Source organism: Carcharodon carcharias, chromosome 14 (assembly GCF_017639515.1).
Source record: "Carcharodon carcharias isolate sCarCar2 chromosome 14, sCarCar2.pri, whole genome shotgun sequence".
Taxonomy (NCBI): domain Eukaryota; kingdom Metazoa; phylum Chordata; class Chondrichthyes; order Lamniformes; family Lamnidae; genus Carcharodon; species Carcharodon carcharias.
In genome coordinates this window covers 18,224,339-18,242,414 of record NC_054480.1, presented here as the reverse complement: position 1 = coordinate 18,242,414, position 18,076 = coordinate 18,224,339, and the positions used below count along the sequence as shown (strand labels likewise).

General features: G+C 41.0%; 1 protein-coding gene across 2 annotated transcripts in view; it reads right to left on the bottom strand.

The window, feature by feature from the left end:
- Nucleotides 1–15,761, bottom strand: part of LOC121287386 (probable ATP-dependent RNA helicase DHX35) — a 61,113-nt gene extending 45,352 nt beyond the window's left edge. For both annotated transcript variants that reach the window (XM_041205217.1, XM_041205218.1), the window contains exons 1-5: nt 15,692–15,761; nt 9,847–9,980; nt 5,934–6,026; nt 5,170–5,247; nt 1,327–1,431 (exon numbers count right to left, since the gene is read on the bottom strand). In XM_041205217.1, the coding sequence (XP_041061151.1) occupies nt 1,327–1,431; nt 5,170–5,247; nt 5,934–6,026; nt 9,847–9,980; nt 15,692–15,731 (450 nt within the window). In that variant the 5' untranslated portion in view covers nt 15,732–15,761. The remainder of the gene's footprint in view (nt 1–1,326; nt 1,432–5,169; nt 5,248–5,933; nt 6,027–9,846; nt 9,981–15,691) is intronic.
- Nucleotides 15,762–18,076: the final 2,315 nt, after the last annotated feature.

Genomic DNA, 18,076 nt, shown 5'->3' with positions numbered 1-18,076 from the left:
GAATGAATATTATTGACGACTAAGCAGAGTAGTATGTGGTATGTTAAGTTTTATGGGCCATATTATTCATACAGGCACAGCAACTGTGTTTGGATGGGAAGCGTGCCCTCTGCAGCTGCCAATTAAATATCAGGCATAATCTCCATTGCAGCTATTAGTTATTGCTATCAGTTGACTACCGGTAGTGTATGGACAGGGTTGACCTTAGCTTTCCACAGCTAAACAACCTGCCATCTCTCTCTACCATATGAAGGAAGGCTGGCTGCACTTCCTGATGGTTGCGGTTGCCTACAAAATTAGACGGCCACAGTGTCACGACCTTCAATCTTTCAGGAGTCTTGGGAGGCAGTCACTTATTGTCAATGATGGTCTGGTACGTTTCAACAGATAAGCAGGGCATGGACATGGTGCTGACTATAAACTGTAATCTAAAGGACGAGTTCAGTTTTGGGACAATTTAAAAATAAAACAGCAGTTGTCAGCAGAATAGGATCCAAAGGCCACTGCACAGTTGCATTAATTCACAATGAAATCCCCAACTAAAGGTGGATGAGTGTCACATAAACAGCACAAATCCAAATTGACAAGTAATTGGAGCTTGTAAATAGCATTGTTAGTATCTATAGGTTAACACCAAGTTTGAATTGAACAACGAGAAAATGTAGGTAATAAGTCATAAAGGAGGTTCGAAAGAGCTTTCTGTCTATGCTATTTCTAAATCCTGAATTAAGATTAGAACACTTAGAACTTGGCTCAAGTGTCTAAGATTTCTCATACTTGCTGCAGTAGACTTAATACACTTTGGACGAAATGAGAAATTGGATCAGCCATCTATAAAAATAAGATGTGGAGAAAGAGGGTAATTGGTGCAACATCTTATACTATCACCCACAATGGAAATGCCCCCATGTAATTGTTTTGTGTTATGTCTGACAGGAGGCCAGATTGAAGGTAGTCGGTGCTATTAAAAGTATAGAATGACTGAATATATACACGCACGCACGCACACACACACACACACTGTTGTCTGTTCCCTATAACCATTGAGTGGGTGGTGTATGGAAAATCTATGGAAACGAGCCTTGAAAAAATTCAATATCTCAAAATGCAGTGCTTTCTGGGGAAGAGCATGGAAAGAGCAATTAGGCTCTGAGAGGAAAACCGGATGGACTGGAGTCTGGGGACTGGAGAGTGGCTGACTGACTCTTCAGCTGACAGCAGTTAGCTTGGCACTGTCTGGGGACCATACCTGTGAACAGTCTGTGTGACAGTGCTCTTACTAGCTGCGCTAACTTTAGAGACACACATTGACAATTGTTACCTTACCTTTATTCTCGTTGCCTGGAAATCGGTGCAGTCGTCAAAACGGATACAATATCCAACTTCGTGACCCAACACCACACCACGTTCCTCTGCCACTCGTCCTGCCACCTTTGATACAGGGAGAAAAAGATTAACAGGAACCAATCTGGTTTCAGGAATCACCTGCTAGCGGGGTATCACTCTCTGAGTTCTAGCCTCACCATATTATCACAGTGACTCTCCTAAATTCCTTTCCAGGACCAAGGCCTGTCATTCAAAATAGTCATCCAGGCCAACAACAACTTGCATTTACATGAAGTGTCATGAAAAAAGTGCTTTATGTTAAATAATTTTTATTTCATCGGTTGGAAACCTGAATTGAACTTTTATAAACCGAGGCTTTTTAAACACCGAGAACGAAAGGTGACTTGAGCTCGCAGTCAAAGATGGCTTCCCCAATTTGCATTACTGCACATTTCACATTCCAATCCATTGGAATGGAGACCGCTTTTCTGCAAAAGTCGCCAAAGAAAATGACCTCAGGGAAATTTGAAGGGCCCACATCTCCTGTCCAATTAGCAGGGCATCAAGGCAATCATCTGAGGTATTCAACTGCTAGAGATGAACCATTAAGCCTAAGCACTTGAACAATGGGATCCTGACTAAAAGAGCTTCCCGTACATGATCTAAACAAATTAACCTTGGAATACACTAGCAATGACCTTTTTTTTTATTCTTTTCACGGGACATGGGTGTCGCTGGCTAGGCCAGCATTTTTATTGCCCAACCTAATTGCCCTTGAGAAAGTGGTGGTAAGCCACCTTCTTGAACCGCTGCAGTCCATGTGGTGTAAGTACGCCCACAGTGCTGTTAGCAAGGGACTTCCAGGGTTTTGTTCAAGCGACAGGAAGTGATATAGCTCCAAGTCAGGAAGGTGTGTGGATTGGAGGGGAACTTGAAGGTGGTCTCATGCATCTGCTGCCCTTATCGTTCTAAGTGGTAGAGGTCACGGATTTGGAAGCTACTGTTGAAGAAGTCTTGGTGAGTTGCTGCACTGCATCTTGTAGGTTGTACAAACTGCTGCCACTGTGCGTTGATGGGAGTAGATGTTGATGGTGGTGGATGGGGTTCCAATCAAGCAGGCTGCTTTGTCCTGGATGGTGTCAAGCTTCTTGAGTATTGTTAGAGCTGCATTCGTCCAGGCAAGTGAAAGTATTCCACCACACTTCTGACTTGTGCCTTGTAGATGATGGACAGGCTTTGGGGAGTCAGGTGGTGAGTTACTCGCTGCACAGTTCCCAGCCTCTGCCTTGCTTTTGAGGCCACACTATTTATATGGATAGTCTAGCTCAGTTTATGGTCAATGGTAACCCCCAGGGTGTTGATCGTGGGGGAATCAGCATTGGTAATGCCATTGAACATCAAGGGGCAATGGTTGGATTCTCTCTTGTTGGAGATGGTCATTGCCTGGCACTTGTGTGGCACGAATGTTGCTTGCCACTAATCAGTCCAAGCCTTGAATGTTGTCCAGTTCTTACTGCCTATGGACACAGACTACTTCAATATCTGAGGGGTTTGGGCAGTTGGAGAGATTGAAGGTCACATGACAAGCCAACGCTTTTGTGAGTTTAAGCACCTGAGGACAAGTAGCTGAGATGCTGAGAGAGAAGACCCAGCGGGGTTCCCCCCACCACCCTCACTCTCCAACCCATCTCGCAAACTCCGTACCTCATTTGCTGATCATGACCATCCAGGGACACCCCTGCTGCAGAGACATCTTAAAAGAACTAAACCCGGGACTACCATCTCCAGATGTCTACATTTTTAAATCCGAGGCATTGGGACCACCAAATGAAAGTCGCAAGACCACCAAGTTCAGCCTGAAATCAGCCAAGTCACCAAACTACAGGTTACATATTTATTTACTTTTAATGGGCTCTAATTCGACCAATGCATCCTTACCACTCTGTAATCTGTATGTGTGCGTGCTTTAGATCAGTTCAAGCATAATAAAGCTAGCCTCTTTCTTTGTTAAGCTCAAGTAAACTTGTCCAATTGGTTATTTTATGAACACAGTGCGTAAACAGTTAAGTATTCACTGAATTGGCAAGTATATCCTCTTCAAACAAAAAAATCTGTTGCAGTCAAACAAGGAGAGGGAAAAGAGGGGAGCCTTTTGGTCCCTCCTCACTTGATCAGAAAAGAAGGAACCGGGAGTTGGCCAGAATTAGAGGAACACAGAGCTCTTGCATGGTTATAGGGAGGGTGGAGATTACAGAAACATAGGGAAGGGCAAGGCCATGGAGGAATTTAAACGTAAGGATGTGAATTTTAATATCAAGCACAGGACGATGGGTGAGTGAGACACGGTGCGAGTTAGGATACAGGTATGCAGGCAAGTCTGGAATCCAGATTTATTACTGCTAATCATGCAATGCCAGGAAGAACTGAGTGCACCGAGGGCAGGAAGATTTGATGGTACCACATCCAACGCTTTTCATAGTCTATGAAACAAAAATGTCAATTCAACGTTCATGATCTAAATTTGAAACAGACAAAGTAATGCATAATTATGTTCCACTTAATTGTTATTAGGTATCCTGTCATGTTTAAATTGGGTAGGTTTCCCTGACCTCTTATTTACTGTCTAATGCCGTAAATCTGAACTGGTTAGGATCAAACATCATTCAAATTAATGATCAGTTTGGATTAGTGATCCCACTGTGTGTGTTTGTGTATATATATATATAAAATATAAATAGCCAAGAGCTTTTCTTTAAGCAATTAAATTGGAGAGAACTTCTCTCACCTACCCAGCAGTTAGACTGCTGCTGCTCTTTAGGTTCTCAGTGAAGCATACAATTTATTCAGTATCTATGAAAGGTTACATGGCGGGCGGGGGGGTGGGGTATTGAATCCTGTTTGAACTTGCTGCATTACACTGAACAATAAAGATATAATGAAGAAGTCAAGGCTAGAAAAAAAAGACTGAGAAGATTGAGATTTCACATCAATGGATTCTGTCTTGTGAGCCAGGCGCCTGTTGTACTATTACTTCTTTTCTTCATATTAACTCTTTTCGTTCTTGGGACATGAGCATCAATGGCAAGGCTAGCATTTATTGCCCATCACTAATTGCCCTTGAGAAGGTGGTGGTGGTGAGCCACCTTCTTGAACCTCTGCAGTCCATGTGGTGGAGGTATGTCCTGAGCGCTGTTAGGAGGAGAGTTCCAGGATTTTGACTCAGTCACAGATCATTTTCCCATTACAAGAAGTGTTACAGCCTCTCTGCCTGGGTCAAACAAGCAGGTGCATTTACACAATCATAGAATGATACCACACAGAAGAAGTCCATTTTCCCCATCATGCCTATACTGATTCTTTGAAAGAGTCAGCCAATTAATCTCATTCCCCTGCAACTTACCCAAAAGGCCTGCAAATTTTCCTTTCAAGCATTTATCCAATTCCCTTTCAAAGTTATTATTGAATCTGCTTCCACCACCCTTTCAAACAACGCTTTCCAGATCACAACATCTTGCTATCTCAGTCTCCCTCAGTATTAACTAGACCTCCCAATTTGGTGTCATCCGCAAATTTTGAAATTGTATTTCCAATGACCAAGTCCAAATTGTTCATGTAAATGGTGAACAACAGCTCACTTGCCTGCTAAATGATCAGGGGAGGGAGCAGGCTACAAGTTGTTTGTTTTTATCCATAAAGCCTTAAAACTTGTTTGGAGAAGTGGCATGCCCATAATCACAATACTGAACAAACCCATAAGATTTCCCAAACCTCCCTGGACGTCAGTTGTAAAAGACCGCATTCCATGCTTATCTGACTGAAACAGAATACAAGCCAGCTACTTACGGAAACAGCGGCCACCCTACGGGGCTGTGTCACACCGATCACTCGGCCCTCTGCTGTCCAGCCAGCTTCCAATAGATACTGTCAACAAATGGTTGGAGGGATGGGAAAGAAGCAGTCAGCCCTGTTAATGATTTATCTTAATTTACACTTAACATTTTTTGGCAGGCTACTGTGGGAGACATATTAAAAAAGAAGCATTCCCTCAATGAAACTAATTCTCCAAGCAACATCCACCACACCTTTAAACACTCACTCACTCAGTTACAGCAACTCAATACCACCGAACACCAAAAGCAGAGTAAATCACCCCACTTCCAATTTTTGCTATGGCTTTCCTTTCGGTCTTGTAATATGGCATCAAAAAAAAGCAGAATGTTTTGGAAAAGGTTAGGGCAAGCAGTTTGGTTCAGAAAGCCATGAACAATCCCACATATTTCTACATTTTAGAATGATGAAGCACAGAAGGGAGCCATCATGCGTATACTAGCTTTTTGAAAGAGCTATCCAATTAGTCTAACAACCTCACTTTCCCCCCAGAATATTGCAATTGTTTCCTTTTCAAGTGCGCATTAATTTCCTTTTGAGAGCTCTTATTGATTTGTGTACTGTGCGATTGGCTACTAAGATACCAAAATTTCACATAAAACATCCTAAAGGCAGTAAAAATGTAGTTTTTTGAGGCAACCCACGTGATAATCCATCACTTGCACTAATGACGATGCATTCAGCGAGACACAGAAATGTTGCAGCCCGTTAATACCAACCTGAGGAATCTGAGTGCTTTTTCCACATCCGGTTTCACCAACTATCACCACTGTCTGATAGTTTTCTACCAAATAAAGGATGTGATTTCTGTGCTAAAAAAAGGAACAAAACTTCACTGAAAATTATTACTATTAGATTAAATCAGGGAGCCAACCCACCCACAGATGGCTTTGAAAATGCTCCATTACCCTCATCAGGACTAACAAACTGTGCTATGAAGTCTGAGAATCTTAGTAAATACAACAATTTACAGTTTTCATGAAAAAAATGGATAGATTTGTGGGCAAGAAACCAGAATTGCAAGCATTAATAATATAAATTAACTTATCTAATCAATACAAACTATAATGATAACTTTTAATTATAAATAGACCAAACCACAGAATCTGATCACCAAAACGCTTGATGCCCATGTAATAAAAACACTTCACTCTTAATGTTCTCCATATGACAAGTTCCCAGTCTCATCAGAATATTTAGACATGACACCTCAGTGAGGGGATAAATTGCCCTAGATAGCTCAGGTATGCTCCTATTTTACTTGTCACTTATCAGTTCAGGCCTGAAAGTTGTCCAGGTCTCACAGGCATGGTTTGCTTCAGTGTCTGAGGAGTCGCAAATGGTACTGAACCTTGTGCAATTATCAGCGAACATCCCCACTTCCGACCTTACAATGGAGGGAAGATCATTGATGAAGCAACTGAAGATGGTTGGGCTTAGGACACTACCCTGAGGAATTTAAGCCGTCAAGATGAGGTAGAGAGCTTACAAAGGGATATAGAGAAGTTAAGTGAATGGGCAAAAATTTGGCAGATGGGAGTACAATGTGGGAAAATGTGAATTGGTCCACTTTGGCAGGAAGAATAGAAAAACAGTATACTACTTAAATAGAGAGAGATTGCAAAACTCAGTGGTACAGAGGGATCTGGGTGTCCTGGTACATGAATCACAAAAAGTTAGCATGCACGTACAGCAAGTGATTAGGAAGGCCAATGAAATGTTGGCATTTATTGCAAGGGAAATTGAGTATAAAATTAGGGAAATTTTACTGCAGCTGAAGAGGGCTTTGGTGAGACCACATTTGGAATACTGTGTATAGTTTTGGTCTCCTTATTTGAAAAAGGATATAACTGCGTTGGAAGCAGTTAGGAGAAGGTTTACTTGACTCATTCGTGGGATGAATGTCTTATCTTATGAAGAAAGGTTGAACTGGTTGGACCTATACCCATTGGAGTTTAGAAGAATGGGAGGTGATCTTATTGAAATATATAAGATCCTGAGGGGACTTGATAGGGTGGATACCAGGAGGATGTTTCCACTTGTGAGGGAGACTAGAACTAAGGGACACAGTTTAAGAATAAGAGGTCTCCCTTTCAAGGCAGAGATGACGAGAATTTTATTCTCTCACAGAGTCATTAGTTTGTGGAATTCTCTTTCCCAGAAAGCAGTGGAGGCTGTGTCATTGAGTTTTTTCAAGGCTGAGTTAGACAGATTTTTGATAAACAAGGGAATCAAGAGTTTTGGGAGCAGGCAGGAAAATGGAGTTGAGGCCAGGCCTACTCCTGATCCTAATCCCTATGTTCCTGTAACTCCTGTAGCAATGCCCCAGAACTGAGATGATTGGCCTCCAACAATCACAACTATCTTCCTTTGTGCTAGTTATGACTCCAATCAGAGTTTTCCCCTTGATTTCCATTGATTTCAATTTTGCTAGAGCTTCTTAATGCCTCACTTGGTCAAATTATGCCTTGTTATCAAGGGCAGTCACTCTTATCTCATCTTTACATTTCAACTCTTTGGTCCATGTTTGGAGCAAGGCTATAATGATGTATGGAGTCAAGTGACCTTGGCGAAACCCAAACTGAACACTGCTGAACAGGTAATGCTGAATAAGCGTTATCGTGACACTTTTGCTGATGATTGAGAGTAGACTGATGGGGCAGTAATTGGCCAGATTAGTTTCGTCCTGCTTTCTGCAGAATGCACATACCCGGGCAATTTTCCACATTGCCGGGTAGATGCCAGTGTTGGACCGGACTGGGTCAGCTTGGAGATTAATTGTGATATTAAAACACTGCACTCCAGTAACAGCGAAATGGTTGTTGCCACTGAATTTGCCCTAGCTTGGATGGTAAGAAAGGAACTGTATAATATAATGGTCTCATGTGCACTATAAAAGCATTCACATATCCAATCTTTCTGGTGCTGCAATGCTGACATTCTGCCACTAGAGCCCATCAGACAACCAGTACATGCAAAACAAAAACAGAATTACCTGGAAAAACTCAGCAGGTCTGGCAGCATCGGCGGAGAAGAAAAGAGTTGACGTTTCGAGTCCTCATGACCCTTCAACAGAACTGAGTGAATCTTAGGAAAGGGGTGATTCCTAAGATTCACTAAGTTCTGTTGAAGGGTCATGAGGACTCGAAACGTCAACTCTTTTCTTCTCCGCCGATGCTGCCAGACCTGCTGAGTTTTTCCAGGTAATTCTGTTTTTGTTTTGGATTTCCAGCATCCGCAGTTTTTTTGTTTTTAACCAGTACATGCATCTCCTTACCATGGCAAAGGGCCTAAGTACTCACATTCCACAATGTCAATGGAGTTTTAAATGCAGGTTTCTTGTGGGTTCTGAACAGTCACAGACTAGTGAACCTTTGAATACTTCTGTTTTTGCATTCTATAAGTGTCAGCTTGGCTCAGTGGTCGCACTCAAAAAGATTGTGGGTTTGAGCCCCCATCCAGGACTTGAGCATCTAACCTAGGCTGACATTTCAATGCAGTACTGAGAGGGTCAGAGGTGTTGGCTTTTAGATCAAATGTTAAGTCAAGGCTCCAACTTTCTGTTCAGCTGAATGTAGAAGATCCAGTGGCATGATTTGAAGATCAGGGCATTCCTCCAATGTCCAGGTCATCATTATCATTATTAGCATCAGCATTATCAGCACTGGCAACCCAATTTCAATCACTTCACCACTGGCGGTTGTGCTTTCAGCTGCCAGGATCCTAAGCTCCAGAACTCCTGCCCTCCTCAGAACTCCTCACTGCCTCTTGGTCATCTGCCTGGTATCGCCTTAGGTGGTTTGGTGTCAAATTTTGTTTTGGTGGTTTGCTCCTACGAAGCAACTTGGAGGTATTTTATTACATTAAAGGCGCTATATAAATTACAAGTTATTGCTGCTATGTACAAGTCATTCGATGCATTTGCTTTCATCCTTAACAGCAGCAATTACAGGTCAAAATTTTTAGTTTGCTACGTAGAGCTTTGGGTATTTACAAAAAGGCACTATGTAAGTGTGCCTTTTAGAAAATATGATATGACAGTGTTTATTTAAAAAAGACTACTTGTCTCTCAGAAAAATAAAGGTAAAAAAACCCTATCTGTCCTTTATTGAGATAAAAATTAAAAGCTGGCCCTAAATAATTGAAATATCATAAAAGCAAGCATAAATAGTGACAATTTTTTCAATCTTTCATGGGATGTGGACGCCACCGGCAAGGCCAGCATTTGTTGCCCATTTCTAATTACCCTTGAACTGAGTGGTTTGCTAGGCCATTTCAGAGGGCAGTTAAGAGTCAACCACATTGGTGCAGGTCTGGAGTCACACGGAGGCCAGACCAGGTAAGGACAGCAGATTTCCTTCCCTGAAGGAAATTAGGGAACCAGACGGGCTTTTACAACAATTGATATTAGTCACCATTACTAGCTTTATATTCCAGATTTATTAATTGAATTTAAATCCCACCAGCTGCCATGGTGGTGTTTGAACCCATTTCCCCAGGGCATTAGCCTGGGCCTCTGGTCACTAGTCCAGTGACATTACCACTACATCACCATCTCCTGCTATTTCTAACAGTAAACTTAAATATCGGTGTTTGCCATGGTAAATGCAAGTAATTACATTATAAACATACCTTAAAGATAGGAAGCTTTTGCCTCTGTTGCTCTATGGAGAGGGATGCATATCGATTGTAAATCACTGCCGTTCCACTTGCTTCTGCAGAACTCACTCGCTCCTCAGACACACCTACACCGGGGCCCTCGGTACCTGAGCAATGGGATGCAGTTAAACTCAATTTTAAATCTGCATTTTTTTATTTGAATAATCATTTCATTCTTCTTGCTTCTATCCTGAAGACTCATGCTCCTGCCAAAGTTCAAGTGTTGAACATTCTCAACAAATAGACATTGAAAATTGTCAGCAAGTTATTTGATCATAAAATACATTACGGGTTCACCCATCGTTCACATATGCCTGAAGGTGTCACTAGATGAAAATATGGCTGATTTTTCCCTTCCATTGCCCCAGACCAGAAACTGAACATGGAACATTCCAGTCTAATGGTGTAACCGTACAATTAAGTGGCTATTCGTGATTCCTTTAAGAGCATCAGCTGTGGCTCAGATGTACCACCTGTGCCACTTAGTCAGAAAGTTGTGGGTTCAAGACCCATCCTTAGAAACTTGAGGAAAGGCCGGATAGGTTGGGTCTGCATGCATTGGAGTTTAGAAGAACAAAAGGTGATCTTATCAAAACATATAAGATGCTGAGGTTACTCGACAGGGTAAATTCTGAGAGGATGTCTACCCTATGGGAGAGAATAGGACTAGGGGACACAAATTAAAAATAAGGGGTCTCCAATTTAAAACAGAAATGGGGAGAATTTTTTTCTCTGAGAGGATTATGATTCTGTGGAATTCTATTCCCCAGACAGCGCAGTGGAGCCAGGGTCGTTGAATATTTTTAAGGCTAAGTTAGACAGATCCTTGGTTGACAATGGGGTCAAAGGTTATGAGGGGGTAGACAGGGAAGTAAAATTGAGGCCACAATCTGATCAGCTATGATCTTATCAAATGGCAGAGCAGGCTTGAAGGGCTGAATGGCCTATTCCTGTTCCTAATTCATACGTTTATAAAATCTAGGCTGACACTCCAGTGCAGTACTGAGAGTGCTGCATTAATGGAGCTGCTATTTTTCAGATGAGATGTTAAACTGACCTCCCAAGTGGAAGTAAAAGATTCCAGGGTATTGTGTGAAGAGCAGGGGACGTTTCCCCAGTGTTCAGGCCAACATTTATCCTTCAATCAATATCACTAAAGCAGATTATCTGGTCATTGTCAGATTGCTGCTTGTGGGAGCTTGCTGTGCACTATCTACTGCGTTTCCTACATAACAACAGTGACTACACTTCAGAAGTACTTAAATTGGCTGTAAAGCACTTTGAGATGTTCTTGAAGGACACTATATAAGTGTAAATTCATTCCACCATTGGTACTCACTTTTTACAGCCAGACAGAAAAATTTCAAACTAGGGAAACTTCAGTCAGATTGCTATCTTTCCCATCGCCAAGTTATCCAGAGAACAAACTCAATAAAGGCTGCATTTTATTTTAATATGTTCACAGAATGTGGCCGGTATTGGCAAAGGCAGCATTTGCTGCCCATCCCTAGCTGCCCTTGAGAAGATGCCCTTGAGCCACCATCTGGAATACAACTGAGTGGGCTTGCTAGGATATTGCAGAGGGCAGGTGTCAACCACATTGATGTGAGTCTGGGGTCACATACTGGTCAAACTGGATAAGAATGGCAGATTTCCTTCTGAAAAAGAACACCAGTGAACTAATTGGGTTTTTACGACAATCCGGTAATAGTTTTTTATTCCAGACTTATTTCTTTAACTGAATTTAAATTCCCCAGTTGTCATGGTGAGGTTTTAATTCATGTCTCCAGATCATTAGTCTAGGCTTCTGGATTACTAGTCCCATAACATGGTCCCTATGCTACCATTCCACACATGATGATGCTCCAATACATTGCCTCATGAAACAGTAGGATGGAGTCTGCCATCTAAGACTCTACACAGGAATCATACTCAGTCATGTTAATAATTGGTGGTAAGTGTAACTAGGTCATTTCCAGAAAGTCAAATGGGACGAAAGAGATGCCTAGCGAATCCACTGCTGATCCTATACACCCATCAGTATCCAATTAAAGTGAGCCTGTGAGGGGCACTCAATCCTCTCTCTCAGCTGAGGAATCTCAGAAAAGGGGAGAGCGACTAAGATGCCATTGGACATTTTCAAATATCTTGCTGCTGATCAGGCATTTAAATCACACAACAGTTTATGAACAGTGCCCAAGATACTCTCAGTCAAGAACACTCTATTTCCACTTACCACCAGTAGTGATTGATCGCATGACTGCAAATATAATTCCTGTGTAGGAATTTAGGTGGCAGACTCAAAGTGTACTGTTGGTGATGGGGAAAGAAGGGCAGTATTTAGAGGTTTAACTGAAAAGTATGGTGCAATGTATCTCAGTCAATCCTTGCTCCTGGAAATAATGAACTGGTTGGAAAAGCACCAGTAAGCTTTAGAAAATTCTACATCTTAAAGTAAAAAAATAAGTAAACTGGTGAACAAAGTGAAATATTAAATTCTAGACTATAAAACAAAACCATTACAAAGCTTTGCATTTGGTATCTCTTTAGAGGGTGATAAGATTGGACAAGTGTCTTTCAATGTGAAGTATGCCCAGGAGGCAAGAGATTAGAAGGGGTAACCACAGACTAAGTTATAAGAACATAAGAAATAGCAGAGGAAGTCAAATGGCCCCTTGAGCCTGTTCCATTCTTTGGCAAGATCATGTCTGAACTCCTACCTCAATTCCACTTTTCTGCCCTATTCCCATATTTGGGATTTGAGGAGTTCTTAAAAAGATGAAGGGAGGTGCGGGGACTGAAAAGTTTACATTTCTGTTACTGCTTGGTCTTTCTTTCTTCCCAGTCTACCAATGTTACTCTGAATAGAACCTAATACTGTCAATATTTATCACCGACAGACAGAATTTGCAGTTCCATAAAAATACACCCACTGTTCGAGTCTTTGTCTCAGTGCTTAAGGTGCAAAACATTCATTCCCATAGAATTCATGAACACTTAAAGAGAAAATATTTGACCAGTGTTGTTTACTGAAATGTGTCATCTTGTAGCCTAGCAATGATTAGTAAAGCACTGCATCAATTTTAACTTTGCACAATATTGTTGCCTTGTCACAGATGTTTCATTTACACTTTTTCAGTATCAGTGTTGGGTCAATATTGTCCAACATTTTTGTTGAAATTTACTGTCCATTGGACGAAAAAAAAAAGGTGCCATAAGTACTCCAAGGTGTTCAATAAAGTGTCTCACAAAAGGTTTGCCAGGAAAATTGAAATACTTGGTTTAAGAGGAAACACCAGTATGGATAAAAGTTGGTCAATGGACTGGAAACAAAGATTTAGGGTAAATGAATATTACTCAGATAGAGAAGGGTGTGAATTGCTTTTCCTAATGTCATTGTTGGCTCCACTTTTAATCTCTCAGTATGAATGCGGATAGGTGTGAGGTACTCTATAATATAATTTGGGATGGAAAGCAAGAAAGTGGAGCATACAGTGAATGAAAAAAAATTGAGAGGATGGACGAACAAAGAGATCTGGAGATTTAAATGCATAATTCTCTGTAAGTGCAGGTAGATAAAGGCATTGAAAAAAGGTCAACAGCATTTTAAGTTTTATAAATAGGGAAATTGAGCACAAGTACGGTAAAAAAAAAGATAATTTCGCATTAAGCGTCAGTTAAGCCCGTTAGAATACTGCATGCAGTTTTGGCCACCTCATTATTGATAGGATATTTATGTGATAGATGGCATTCAGCCAAGGATGAGAAACTCTAGTTATAAGGAAAGATGTGAGATGGGTGGACTATTTCCACAGCACCAGTGAAAGGAGATTTAGCAGAGGTTTTTAAAATTATGAAGAGTTTTGACAGAGTGAATTGGGAAAGGCTGTTTTCTCCGATTGGGGAGTCAGTGTTGAGGGATCACCAATTTAAAACCATTATTAGAAAAATAAGGAAAGAGGTTAGAAGTTTCTTTGCACACTGGGGTTACTAGAGCATGGAATGCCTCACCACAGAGAATAACTAAGGTCGCACTGCATCTTTTAAGGGACTGGAAAAATGCCTGAAGCAGAGGAAGATGCCGATCTACGGGGAAAGAGCAGAACAATAGGACTGATCTAATAAAGAGCTGGCTCAAACTCAATAGCCAAATAATCTTCTGTAATGGAAACTTTTTTAGTTCAATGAATGTCACTCAGATAGCTAAAGATGGAGCTGAAAGAAATAGAGGGTTTTAATGGATTTTATATTTAATATTAGAGCACCGCAGAACTGCAACAAAAAAAGCAAATAGAATATTGAATTACCGAAAACAATACAGTATAAATCAAATGTAATTATGCTGAAACCTTGCGGTGCTATAGTCAGACCCTAATCATGAATACCACATATTCAGTTCTATCCACTGAGGTACTGGCTCTAGAATTAGTCCAGAGAATAGCAGTGAGAATGATCCTTAGGACTCTTACTGGGCCTCAGGAAAGGCTAGAGAAACCTGAGTTTTTCAGCATCGAATTGAAGAAATGGAAAAAAAATGATCATGAAGATGGATGCAAAATGATAAACAGTACAAAATTAAAGTCAATCCAAAGCATGAAACAGTGAGAATAGAACAAAGGGACACAAACTGATAAAAGGGAAATTGTAGGACTGATTTCAGAGAGTTCATCACAAAGCGATCAACAAATGGAATAGTCTTTCATGTAGATTTGTGAGGCTGAAAACACGAGAACTATTTAACAGTGGATGCCTGTATGAGGCAATTATAGTGTCTGTTTGACAGGATGACTTAGCAGGATCCAATGCGATGCCTCATCTGCATCTACCTAATGAACTTGCATTGATAAATCCACTACCCAATATGAAACTGAACTTTAAAGACTAATTATTAGTTTGTGTTAGCTGATCTTAGCAAGGGTGGCAGTCGGGTGCTAGACTTGGCCATGAGGAATGGTGAACATGCAGAGTACCTACAATATTGCCACGATTCAAGTGTCACCTTGTGCCAGAGGTAATATTCTCATTGCTAATTAAAAATGGCCCTACTCCAGGCCCCGAGTGCATAATGTAGGCTGACACTGCAGTGCAATCTTAAGGGAGTGCTGTATTGTCAGAGGTGCTGCCTTTCAGATGAAAGGTAAAACTGATGGCTCAAATACCTGTTCAATTAGACATAAGAGAGACCCTGACACTACTGGAAAAGGATCAGGGAGTTCCCCTGCTGTCCTAGCCAACATTTCTCCTCCATCCACACCACTAAAACAGATGAGCTCATAATTTGCTATAATAAGTGGGATCTCATTGTGTGCAAAAAATCGACTGCCATGGTTACCAACAGAACACCAGGGACTACTGAAAAGTAGTTCACTGGCTGCCAAGCGCATTGGAACATTCTGAGGATGTTGAAAGGTTGCTTACATTACAGTAAATTCTTTATTATGTGATCACAAGCCCTTCACTCCAGGCAGGGGTCAGAGGCTCAATCCTGACACACAAGTCACCAGTGCAAGAAACACAGTAGCAACAAAGGGCATTTGAGGGAGGGGAAAATGACAAGGAAACCTTCTAGATTAATTAAACGTCGAAACAAAGTGAGTAGAACCAGTTCCCCGGGCACCTTATTACGACACACCCCTTGGTCTCTATTCAAATTACACACCCACTCTGCTGGCAGCTGTCGACCGTCCTCTTTGCAATAGCATTTAAAAGGTATTTTTAATCTAGGGGCTCTGAAGGGTACCTGCTACGGCACAATAATTGCCCCCACGCTCTTCCCACCCCGGATTTCATCTTATTTCCCTCAGTATTTCATTTTTACCTGGTTTCCAAAACTTCGATGCTGACATGGGGGCCGCCATCTTGAAGTGAAAGGTCACGGGGAGACCCGTCAATCATTGTGACGTCACCAATGAGCTGTCAGGCTCCTTCCCCACATCCTGTCGTTTCTGCAGATTTGCATTGCATTCACTCCAGTTGGAACAACATTGACGCTTAACATGTCATTTTTTTTATTGAAAAAAGGGAATAACATACCCAACGTTTGCACAAGGTATTATTTGCATTGCACTAGTTGGTTTGCAGTAGGGAAATGAGTGGTGGCTCCTGACTTATCTCAAGACTATATTAAGTGGTGTGACATTGAAAAATACAAAATACTGAAACTGCAAAGCAAAATATCTGAAAACAGGCTCTGTTTCCACCTCAAAAATACCCTATGAACTGGCAGAAGAATTCAAATTAGTAAAGTGGGGTAGGGTAAATTACAAATAAAATGGCATATGGTGAGGGGTGGTGGTAAAGAAAAAGGTTAAGATAGTGGATGCACACTTAGGTAAGATGATAAATTAATAGAAACGATTAATTAATAGGTGTGAGGAAATGACCAAACAAATTGTCATTGCACCAATGGAGTATTGCAGCTAAAGGGAGGAATTGGAGATAGAAAATCCAGCTCGTGGAGGGGGATTGTAGCAATTACAGGGAATTTGTTGCAGCTCAAAGTGGTGCTTGGGCACAATATAAAGGATATTTTAGAAAGGGCTGGGATAGTATGCAAGGGGAAGGGAGAAATTGTGTTAACAAAAGCTACCATTATGAATGGTGAAGAGATCCACATGAGTATTAACAACGCTCCAGGAATCACTCCAAGCAGACCGAAAGAAAGAATGCAATAATACACTGGGGAATGTTTTATGGAGCAGCCAACTGATAATTTAACAGAGGAATGTATTTATATGCAAATTATGAAGGCTTGTGACAAGAAAAATGCCCATTTGCACATAGATTTGGAGAGAAATGGCAGCACAAGTAGAAAATGAATTCAAGGTGAGTTCCAAAAGCACAAGTCATCAGTTTAACAGGGGAGCCAGCAGCACTTGAGTTAATTATAATATGACGAGTGATTAATGCATGAAAGAGACTTCCAGATGGAATAGAGGTAAAAACCCTAAGATCATTTAAGAATCAATTAGATACTTCAAGTTCAGGAATGCTGGGTCTTTTTAGATTGATGAACTACGATGGGCCAAACAACCTTCCTCATCATAATTACCTTGTAGTAAGATTAGAAAGAGTTCACACTGAGGTAGTAACAGAACATCTTGGGAACAATACCATATTATAATTAAATGCGCCATTAGGCTTGAAGGATAGAGTCACAGACTAAGGAATTAAATATTCATGTGATGAGGGAGGAATTGGAATAAGTGGAGAGAAATTATTGGTTCTGATGAACATTGATTAGCTGGTTTATTATCAACCCGTTGAACCACATCTTGAATGTTCCTCCCATGGTCAATTTGAACTTGTGGCTCAGAGGCAGGGGTGCTACCTACTGAGCCACAAGACCCCCACTGAATTTCAATAGAAGATAATTATATGGCACGAATGCTAACTAGATATTTTTGCTTCATTCTTTACTGAGATAGAAAATGTTGTGCTAAAATGTACATAGAAGCCAGTGATAGGGAAAAACATACAGGGACAACTCTCAAATTATAGGGTGGAATTTTACATCCCTGTCGCGGCTGGGGTGGTGCTGAAAAGTGCAGCGAGCTGCTCAAAACTCCATTGACTTCAGTGGGATCTTCCACCATAAAATTCCCCTCGTCAAATTGAAAGCAAACAAATCCTGAGGGTTACACAGCTTCTGACTCCTGCCATTAAAAGAAATTAGGGATGGATTTTAACTTTAACATAGACTAGATTCAAAGATAGCAAAATTAAAGGTAGCAAATATACTTTTATTCAAAAGCATAACAAAGCAACAAACTTTAGTGTTAAGTTTAGAGCTCCTAGTGAGGAATTGCTTGAATTGTTTCATTAAAGACAGAATAAGTGAGCACTTGGAAAGTATAAACTGATAAGAAGAGTCTGTATAGTTTTGTTGAAAGATAGAATCCTATTCAGTTAAACTTGGCCTTTGATGTGGGTGGGTGTAGAAGTATCAGTGAGTGTCAGACACATGGATTTTCAAAGACATTTGAAAAGAAATGGCTAAAATGGAGTTGCATGGAATTGGGGATAACATGTGGCATGGCTCAGAAACCAGTTGACGGGTAAGAGGCAGAGAACTGGGGTGAACAAAATTGACAGGCATTGATAAAATGGTACACCGGCTTTTCATTATATATATTAGAGCTCTCCCATGGCATTGCTCACAGCACGTCAGAGCATAAATTTTATCGAATAATTGTTACAGCAC